At 39.3% G+C, this 10,592-nt stretch overlaps 1 protein-coding gene and 1 long non-coding RNA gene across 3 annotated transcripts; one reads left to right on the plus strand and one right to left on the minus strand.

Annotated features, from left to right (window-relative positions):
- Positions 1-595: 595 nt before the first annotated feature.
- Positions 596-2,214, minus strand: LOC121713498. Its single transcript, XR_006032833.1, has 3 exons — positions 2,088-2,214; positions 1,294-1,370; positions 596-669 (listed from the first exon to the last, which is right to left on the minus strand). It is a non-coding gene; the product is annotated as an uncharacterized LOC121713498 (long non-coding RNA).
- Positions 2,215-6,209: 3,995 nt separating this feature from the next.
- LOC121713497 lies at positions 6,210-7,253 on the plus strand. 2 transcript variants are annotated; one of them, XM_042098137.1, is made up of 3 exons: positions 6,210-6,749; positions 6,866-6,928; positions 7,029-7,253. In XM_042098137.1, the coding sequence occupies exons 1-3, from the start codon at positions 6,272-6,274 to the stop codon at positions 7,088-7,090; spliced, it is 603 nt and encodes a 200-aa protein (XP_041954071.1). In that variant the 5' UTR covers positions 6,210-6,271; the 3' UTR covers positions 7,091-7,253. The 2 variants fall into 2 exon arrangements, with proteins under 2 accessions (XP_041954071.1, XP_041954072.1); XM_042098138.1 differs by having other exon boundaries at positions 6,210-6,644.
- Positions 7,254-10,592: the final 3,339 nt, after the last annotated feature.

Below are 10,592 nucleotides of genomic sequence, written 5' to 3' on the forward strand. Positions count from 1 at the left end.
TTTTACCAATTAGGTCCACAGACAAACATAACATTCAAGTAAACAATATAAAAAGTAAAAATAAGAAGGCACATACAATGAAGAAATAAGAGCAGCAAAATTTGGTTGAAATTGTGCAATTGTGCATACAGTAGACAGTCAATATAATAGTGCAAATGTCAGGCCAATAAATGGCTGAGGTAGTTCTGTTTGACCTAAGTATGCAAGTGGCATAGTGGTGCAAGTTATGTAAGAGCAGCAGAAGTGTTTTCAGGACAACAGGACAACAACAACAACTTGCAAAGTGTGCAAGTGTACAAGTGGAGTAGTGCAAGTGGAGTAGTGCAAGGCAGCCATTGTGGGTTCAAAAGTCCAGGATGTTATGTAGCTGAGGGTGGAGGGGGGAGAGGGGGGAGAGAGTTCAGCATCCTAACAGCCTGGTGTATGAAGCTGTTGGTGAGTCTGGTGGTGCAGGAGCGCAGGCTTCTGTACCTCTTCCCAGAGGGCAGTAGATCAAACAAATTGTGAGCGGGGTGACTTGCATCACTCACAATTGTGGTCGCCTTGCGGGTGAGGTGGGAGGTGTAAATGTCCTTCAGGGAGGGGAGTGAAGCACCAATAATCCTTCTAAGAAGGAGGCAAACCATTTCAGTGCAGTTCCTGAAATTCCAACCCAGTGCTCAAGGCGCTCTAAAAGAATGCATTGAAAAAATAAAAGAATGTGATAGATTATTGATGTAACTTATTTTATTCACTTTGTCATTTATTTTATTCACTTCATTCACAACACTTAAAACATACTTACAAATAAACTTACATACAAACAAACATACATACAGCTGCCGTGGCCTACTGGTTAGCACTTCGGACCTGTAACCGGAGGGTTGCCGGTTCGAATCCCGACCATAGGTGAGCAAGGCACCTAACCCCTCACTGCTCCCCGAGCGCCGCTGTTGATGCAGGCAGCTCACTGCGCCGGGATTAGTGTGTGCTTTACCTCACTGTGTGTACACTGTGCTGTGTGTGTTTCACTAATTCACAGATTGGAATAAATGCAGAGACCAAATTTCCCTCACGGGATCAAAAGAGTATATATACTATACTTATATACATACTCAACAGAAATGTTATCTCATAAATCCACATCAACAAATCCATTTACACCAAGAAGGCTGTGGCTCCACAGTAATAGTAATCTAATCTTAATGAGGTCATATGTAATATTATATCATTCATAAAGACCAAACCAGTAGGCCTACCGGATTTCTCACATATGCTATAATCATTAGGTTTATGTTACTATCAGGAACTCACCCCATGGTGAAGTGCAGCTGTTGTTCCTCTTCTCTCCTCTAGAGGGAGATCTGACCTCAGTGTGTTTGGCTGGCGAGCTGAGGAATATAGATTTACATCTTACAAATAAAATAATCATATTACAAGATGGCAAATTGACATTTGTACACGTGATGTTAACTCTATCTAGTCCGATCAATATTGGGTCAAAAATAACTCCTTTATCTTTTTGCTGTTAGTGACTAAGCTTATCTCAAGGAAAGTATTTGAGTGAAAAAATGCATTACAGCTTAAATGCTTTATGTTATGAAAAACGTGTTGGTGTAGAAGGCCGCATATATCTGTTGGCTAAATAAATGCCAAATTTGGCAACTAAGGGAACTCTCAAAAACAAATGTTGAACCAATGTACTCCTAACCATGGAAATTATGAAAATACAATACAATATTACAATATCACAATTTTTACAATACAATCAATATTAACCTTTTTTTTTATGATTTCTAAAACTGATAATGAAAAAAAGGTCAATAACATAAAAACATAGCAAAAGGGTTCCCATCCCTAGAGATATACAGGCACATCCCACATTGACATATGTTGTAGAAAGAGTGCACCTTCTTCTGATCTGTGCCCTCTTTTTAGCACACCACACTGTTTTTAGGTACCATGCTTGTCTCAGAGATCTTTTAAGACCTGTTAAGACATTTTTGAGTGCAGAGAAGCAGCATTTGCATCATCGGTACGTAGGTACTGATTTTTGTATTGGCTGACGAGAAGGAGTCAAGGTAAGGTAAAGTATGTGCCTAATTTACCATTTACCGCGGTCCAGGTCACCTCAGATGCTGACTGTTGCTGGTGGTGCTGTTGTCCAGCGTCCAGTAGGGAAGCACGTTCTCCTGTCCGTCTCTCTTCCTCTCTCAGCTCTTTTAAAGTCTTGCTTGATGTGGGAAGGGATTTATGGACTTTACACTCTCTGCAATGAAATGTATATATTGACCTGGTGATAATGTCCTTGTCTTGGCGATCATTTCCATGTCGACTTTTATTAAACCTCAGGGGTGTGGCAGAAGCTGGCGCTTGATCCAAAAATCACTATAGACCTCTTAAGTTCGCTTACAAAAAAACTACCATCTTTGCCCATATAAGGAGATCCGGTATCTTGAGATTTTTTTGCTCTAGGTTTTTTGTGCTTTGTGGATATATTCAAATAAAGTCAACAGCAGCTGCTATGTCAGTTCTGGCAATTTTGCCTCAACAATAAACTTGTTAAAGCTTGTAAAAGATGCCTTGACTCATCTGCAACACATTTTACATTGCTCTGAGCAATTGTTGATGCTGTGCAAGAAATTTTGGCAAAACAGCGGCAATAATAAATAATCAATTTGGTGAATTCCAGTGAGTTTAATTCATTGATTATTTACAATGTAATGAATTAAGGCAATCCGTAACACTAAAAACAAAACACACTTTAGTAACTCCAGTTTGCACAATGGATCTCTGTTTTGCAGTGAACAGCGTCACCCCAGCATCTCCAAGATGATTATTCTGCAGGTCCAGCTCTCTGAGTTGTGGGTGAGCTTCAACAACCGATGCCAGATTGAAACAGCCTTTCTCTGAGATGAGACAGGCAGAGAGCCTGATTGACAGGGGAGGAAATGATCCAAGAGTCAAAGAAAAGGAGAACATATTTACATGACAGACATAGATGTTGACACTAAACACTTACCCTAATATTGCTCAAATGACTGAATAAAACCACATTTATCCTGCAGAGGAGTTGCTTATATCTCGTGACAGTGCGTCTTCAGCTGTGCTCCATACGTGTCTCTCGCCTCTCCCCTAATCACTTTTAACCGTCATTACCAATTTGCAAATGATGGTGAATAACTACTCATCATGAGATGTACAGTATTTCGTAATATCTTTATTCTAATTATGTTTCCCATTGTAATAGTGCAATTTGTAATACTTTGCATGAATGCGTTCATGAATGATAGAAGGATGGTGCAATATGACTGTTGACATGCGCTCTTAAAATAGCATATAAACAACTCGCCATTGACTTCTGACCAGGTTTAGGTGGTGTACGATAGCGATTTTTAGACAACGCGCCAGGCCCCTCCCTAGGTTGTTAATTGCCACACCCCTGGGCGCAATGTTTAAAAACTAAACGTAAATACCGAATTAAACTTTGCTCGGGTGAAAAACGAGTTTTACGCCATGCGCTGGTGTGCAAAATACAGCCCAAAGACGTAAGGGGGAAAGCCAACCACTTCTTTACCCATTCAGAGCTCAAAGCTCTCTACCAGTGGACTTCCGTCTATGACGGACTATTAGGGCCACACATGAAAATATATATATATATATATATATATATATATATTTTTTTTTTTTTTTATATTTTTTTTTTTTGCCACAACGAGATTAAACTCGACATGTCGACTTTAAAGTTTCTCCCTGAAAGAAGATCTAGGTGGGCGGGGCCAGGCTACCGCGGACCAGCAGTCTCCTAGTTTGAGAAATGCTGAAGTAAGTGGCTATCAACCATTGGGGGTATTACAGTACAGTTACTTCACGTCATCAAAAGCTGCGCAGTACACAAACAGGCTTTTGTGAGAACTCTGGATTTCCAGGGTACTTGTACTCTGCACAATGTCAATAAAGTTGAATCTAATCTAATCTAATCTAATCTAATCATTGAACCTGGCAGAACAGATTGCCTGCATTTTTGTGGTGACATAATTAAGAACATATTTAAGACCCAGCCAATCTGAACATTAAGATAATTTAATACTATTTAAGGCCTTATTTTTTGGAAAAGTGATTTTAAGTGATTTTAGGATGTTTTAAGACTTTTTGAGTACCCACAGCCACCCTTGAAATGACCAGAGTTCCCCCTGGGCACTTGGACCCGTATGGGGTACGGGCGCTGTAGCCAGTTGTGCCACAGTGCCCCACAACACATCTTTTGACGTTTGCTAGGATCAACCTCATAACTTGATGTATGGCACAGTAGTGGTCCATCAAATGTGGTCATATGATTAAGGATGGGGTATTTAAATCATTTGGGTAATTGGGTAATTTGGGTAATTTCCATCTCTACCCAAATTGATTTATTTAGAATAAAAAATGAGTGTCCCACTTACCAATATACACCCACAATATTTGAGGTTTGGTCAGTTTAGGTTTGAAGAGGTGTAATTTTAGCTGCATATGTTATTTATCCTTTTTAATGTTTAAATTGTGTAAAGGACAACCCAAGCTTTCAAAAATGATATCATGTTATCATATATGACTTAGTGTTAATTTCGTCAGACGAGACGAGAGGAAATATGTTCGTCAACGACCTTTTTTTTCATGACTAAGACGAGACGATGACGAGACGTCAGTAATGTCCTGAAACACTGACTAAGACTATCTTAAGATGCATTATTGTTGACGAAAAAAGACGAGACTAAAATGTTTTGCATGAAATAAAAACTAAGATAAAATCTCCCTTCATGTTCGTCTACAAAATGAGAAGACAGAATATCTAGCTGTTACGTTTGAGTTCATACGCAACAGCTTTCCTGTAGGCTAGTCTACGTGCTGCTGCTGCAACCCTGTGGCTGCAACACGAAACTACATGGAACAAGAACACTGGAGATTTCTGCCAGAGTTAGCAAGCTAACTACCTAAGCTTTATGCCACTGCTACATACCCAGAAGTTGACACTTCTCTCATACAAATTAACATCCCCCAGAATGTCCATACGAAAATGTTCAGCATGTAATGTCAACTATTCATCTAGTTAGACAGTTTGCTAGCAAGTAAGCTAATATAGAAAGTTCGCTAGCAAGTTAGCTATGGCTAAGATGGAGAGTCTGTTTGGGGAATGTGTTGTGTTTGGGCGCATATCGCCATCTAGCGAGGCGGAGTAAAACATTAATACATTGGCCTACGACAGTGTTTCTCAAACTATTTCAGTTTCAGGACCACTTAACTAACCCTAGCTAAAAAAAAAAAAAAAAGAGTAGACCTACTTCAACAGTAGCCTATAATTAGTCTATAGGCCTACTCACTGAACCACCTTGCTTATTGTCTTTGCACTTTGCTTATTGTGTCAGAGGATTCATTCTGTATGATTTAAACTGGCATATCTTACATAGACAGTGTTGCAGAACTGTTTGGATTTAACTACAAGTTATTTGGCAAACAACTCCTCTATATTATATTTTACCACGTCTGCTCGCGGACCACTTGGTGATCCCCGGACCACACTTTGAGAAACACTGGTCTACGAATATGACAGTGGTCCAGTCAAATCTTTTACTGTCTATGGTCAAATCCCAGCCGAGCTATAACTGTAGCTCGACTTACCTGTGCATGTAAACATACGGACTGACAAAAAATCTGAATGAGTAATTATAACAGACGAGTAGCCCTGTGGACACACAATATTGTTGGAAAATCAGAAATAATTTGTTTTAAAAAAAAAAAGACTAAAATGTGTTGACTAAAACTGACTAAGACTAAGATACCTTTAGTTTTCTTTTGACTAAAACTAGACTAAAATGACGAGACTTTTAGTCGACTAAAACTTGACTAACAAAAATGATATTTGAATGACTAAATATGACAAAGACTAAAAAGGACATTTCGTCACAAGACTAAGACTATGACTACATTAAAAATAGGTGACAAAATTAACACTAATATGACTTTACGATTATTGTTAAACATGGCAGAGAACATACAATTTCCAATATGGTCCCACTTTACCCATATTCACCTACAAGTGAATATCATCAAGAGAGTCAGATTACAAGATAAATACATCATTCCATGGAATGTTTTCAGACTCTCAGCATCATTGTTCTGTCACAGAAGCAGCTTAGCAACATTATGATGTAATAGAACATAAGACAGCAATTCTACAAAACTGCCACTCTTGGTCACTCTTTCTTAAGTTGTCCTAGAAGTTGGTTGATTGATGATTTTATGGTAGCCTAATATAATGTGGATGTTCTGGTTTCTGACCTGCTGCCTAGCAGCACGGCAGAAGAGGGATGATGGTTCAGCTGCCATTAAGAAAAAGGTTAAGAAATACAAACTGTGGGAGTTGAATCTAGAATTGTTCAATTTGGGTGTCCACCTTGATGAGGACAGTTACAGGAATGAAATGAAAAACAAAAAGAAGATCAAGCAGGCACTCCAGAAGCGTCTCATTAGTGAGCTGCTGAAGATACATGTGGACAGAGCCAACAAGAGGGCTAAAGAACTCCACATGAGTAACCCAGATGTTATGACCCAGAATGTGTTGAATTATGGGAATACTTCACAACAGAGCGAACTGGAACAGACAGAGAGCCATAACAAGAAAATGGAAGGTGATGTTCTTAGTATTCTTCACAACCTTATGGACAAAGTTGAGGAAAACAATGACGGTGCTGATGGAAATCCCATTATCCTGGACGAAGTGGAGAGCACTATGAGTGAGTATAAGTGCAGATAGGCCAGTAAAACAAAATACCAAAACACATAAGTGACTTTTTGACATAATCATAAACATTGAGGAAGAGTGCTGCATCATAAATGTCATTTTTTCTAGCTCTGAATCTGATTTCTGCTGAGGGCTTGAATAATGAAACTATGGACAAAATGGCAAAGGACGGTATGTAAGAGATATTCATTCACAAGCAAACAAATTTAATGAAATAAATAAAAAACTTTAGTTTGTTTTTTTCTGACTAACTTTCCTCTGTAATGTATAGATGTAAACAGCACCAGAGTGAAACACGACACAGGGGAAGGTGACAACTTCAGCATGGTGTGAAAAAAATGTGAAAAAGTGTTGGAGTTGGACTGGAGACATGTAATGAAGGAGGACAGGAAATCCCTTTTTGGTGCTGTTCTGACAAAAGCCTGGTTCTTCTGTTGTTCCTGCTAACCCCCCCCTTCTGACAAAAGCTCTTCAGTAAAAGTTTAATTGAATCTAACATGTTTATGTCTCCTTCAATAACTTTACTTCAATGTGTATTATTCAATTTGTACAATGAACAACCGCCCACTATAATAAGCTTAATCTGGCCAAATTTGACAAGTTAACTTTGTCCCATGATTCAATGACAAATTGACATGCTACTTTATTTAGCAGGACGATAACTTAAGATTATAAAAGTAGACTGATATATACTGACCATTTCTAAACTGTGAGAGGGCACAGCCGTAGGCACAGCACTAGCCATAGCGGAGCTGGCAGAAGATCATTGCGAACTAAACGTGAATTGTTCTTAAAGTGACAGTGCACCATTTATACATTTGTTAAACAGCATCAGAGCAGTATTTCTTTAAGCAATTCATATTTTAAAACAAAATTACTTTTCAAAACCCAATGTGGCCCTTGAGCCAAAAAGTTTGCCCACGCCTGCCTGTTCTACAGGCACCAGGCACCACATGTCTGCTAAGTTCACTCATATATTTATTTACAGAGGACAACATCAGACAATAGCAGTCCGACATGTCAGCATTTCATATAGCCCACATCCTAAATAAACTTAAAACGTGAATGAAAGTAGCCTAGTAAAATAATGAAGATAAATTCTTTTCAAAACAAAACTTAAAAATGGGCATTAGAGGGCAATTGGTTTGTAGTAGAATTGGAACTAATGTGTGAACTGTAGAGTCATGAAGTTTGATTGTTTGACTATTCAGTTTAAGATTACCAGCAAGAGTTGCAGCACTGGGGAATGGCACTGCAGGCTATTGTGAAATTTGAATAGTCAGTTGAGAAAGTAGCCTAGGCTAAACAAAGTTACCAGCAAGAGATGCAGCACAGGTGAATATGATTAGTATGCTAGCCAAACAGTCATGAAGTTTTAATAGTCACCTGGAGAAGTTACCAGCGAGAGTTGCAGCAAGGGGGAATTATTAGCAGGTACTGTAGGTACATTGCAAAAGAACATCCAGCAAAAGGCAGGCCCAATAAACAGATTTACTTTCAACCAAACTAGCTCTACTGCCCAGACCTTTCTTGACACTGTTAACTGGTCCTCTTGTTTACAATTTTAGCTTCTTTGATGGTGTGCAGAGTCAGTGTGTGTCTTTGATGGTGTGCAGATAATAGCCTCTCTTCACCTCGAAGAAGGCAACTAGTGTTGCGTGGCCAAAGCGCAAGTATAATAGCCCTTTGGTTACGTCACACACTCCACACACAGTGACCAATGTGTCATGTATGTATAAGCCTTTACTTGTTACTTGCCAAACAGTGACTTTGAGCTACCTCTGCTATTTAGTTTCAATGATCTTTTATTAACTACATCATTTACAGTTAGGTTAGATTCCAGTGAAAATGTCTTTACCTGAATATCTGTAGTCTGCAATGCTCACTCATCAGCCCAGCACAAACCATGTCCTCAATGGAGCTTCTAAGGTCATTGTTGCTTAGATCTAACTCACTCAAGTGTGAGTTTGGAGACTGAAGAGCTGAGGTCAAAAAACGACAGGATTCCTGTGACAGCTTGCAGCCAGAAAGTCTATTTGGCATTGAGAGAAATGATTGATGATTGATGTGAAGAGATTAAGATGACAAATACTACTGTTTTGCAGCGTCTTTTACTCAGCACCAGTTAAGCACCAGTGCTTTTGTACTATTTCAGAAAGAACAAATTGAAAAATGTGATAAATAACTAACCCTTATATTTAACTTGTATAACCATGCATAACTTCTGTGCATGTTTTCCTTGAGAAAAGCAGACGTTGCACATTCTGTAGTCAATAAAACAACATTTTTTCTCTTAACAATTCTCACCTTGGCGTCTCCAGGTTACAGTTGGAACTTTTGAGAGAGACACAGAGCAAGTTTTTTGCAGAGTTGTGTAGGCGATTCTTTCTCAGGTAAAGCTCTCTCAGTGGTGATTTTGGCAACTGAAGAGCAGAAGCCACACTTTCATAGACCTCATCAGTCAATTTACAACCAACTAGTCTATAACAGACAGCAGAAGGGAGATCAATGAAAACATGAAATAATAATCACAGTTCAAAGACCCAACAGCTCAAACAACAGAATCTTGAATTTCCCCTTGGGGATCAATAAAGTATCTATCTATCTATCTATCTATCTATCTATCTGAATTACTTTTACTTACAAATGTTGTAATGTAAATGTTGTCACATTCTGCAACATGTCTAGTACTCTTAATAAGAAACTCACAAAGCCTTTCTGCAACTCCTTACTGCTGGAATCAGTCTCCTTCGACCCTCCTCTGAAGTCTTGTATTCACTGAAGTTCAACTCCTCCAGTACCTCCTCAGACCCTAACAGCATATACGCCAGTGCAGAGCAGTGTGCAAGTGTGAGCTGCTTATTGGTTCCTTTCCCTGACTTCAACAATCGGTGGATATCCTGTTGAATAGAGCGATCATTCATTTCATCCAAGCAATGTAAAAGGTTGATGCATCTTTCAGGAGAGATGTTGGGCCTCTGCATGTGTTTCAGATTTCTAATGTCTTTGTTGATGCTATTATGGTTACAGGTTGGGTTCGGAAGTATGCCTTGGAGGAGTTCCTGAGTTGACTCCAGGGCAAAACCATGAAGAAAGCGGACAAAGAGATCAAGGTGTCCATTTCGACTTTCTAAAGCTTTGTTCACAGCAATCTTCAGAAATTCATCCAAGGTTAAATCATGCATAGATGCAGATTTCCGTGCCAGGAAATGGTTCAGTTTGCCCATATCTTTGTACACATAGGAGTGAAAGATATGGAGGGCGGCTAAGAACTCTTGAATGCTGAGGTGCACAAAGCAGTACACCTTCTCCGTGACAAACACAGACTCTTGCTTGAAGATCTCAGTGCACATGCCAGAGTGAACAGAGGCATCGTTGACATCAATGCCACTTCCTTTTAGGTCATTTTCATAGAACATGAGATTACCTTTTTGCAGATGTTTAAAAGCTAGTTCAGCCAATCGCAAGATCATGCCTTTGTGAGTCTCCAGGAGGTCATGACAATCTGTCGCAATTCCATCATGGTACTTGTGATTTTTCATGTTGGTTTGAATCAGCAGAAAGTGTGTGAACATCTCAGTCAGAGTTCTGGGTACTTGGTTTCCATCTTCGTTGAATAGTATTTGCTGAAGAACTGTGGCAGAAATGCAACAGAAGACTGGCATGTGACACATTATGTGGAGGCTCCTGGACGCTTTAATGTGTGTTATGATTTTCTGTGCTTGACTTGGATCATCAATTCTCTTCATGAAGTATTCTTCCTTATGATGGTCATCAAACCCTACCACTTCGGTAAACAGGTTGATGTACTGCGAAGGGATCTGACTGGCTGCTG

The sequence above is a fragment of the Alosa sapidissima genome, chromosome 7 (genome assembly GCF_018492685.1).
Source record: "Alosa sapidissima isolate fAloSap1 chromosome 7, fAloSap1.pri, whole genome shotgun sequence".
NCBI classification, from domain to species: domain Eukaryota; kingdom Metazoa; phylum Chordata; class Actinopteri; order Clupeiformes; family Clupeidae; genus Alosa; species Alosa sapidissima.

Coding starts and splice junctions, on each gene's coding strand:
- LOC121713497 (XM_042098137.1), top strand. CDS start 6,272: ATGTGGATGTTCTGGTTTCTGACCTGCTGCCTAGCAGCACGGCAGAAG. Junction 6,750..6,865: donor CGAAGTGGAGAGCACTATGA/GTGAGTATAAGT, acceptor CATTTTTTCTAG/CTCTGAATCTGATTTCTGCT. Junction 6,929..7,028: donor GGACAAAATGGCAAAGGACG/GTATGTAAGAGA, acceptor TGTAATGTATAG/ATGTAAACAGCACCAGAGTG.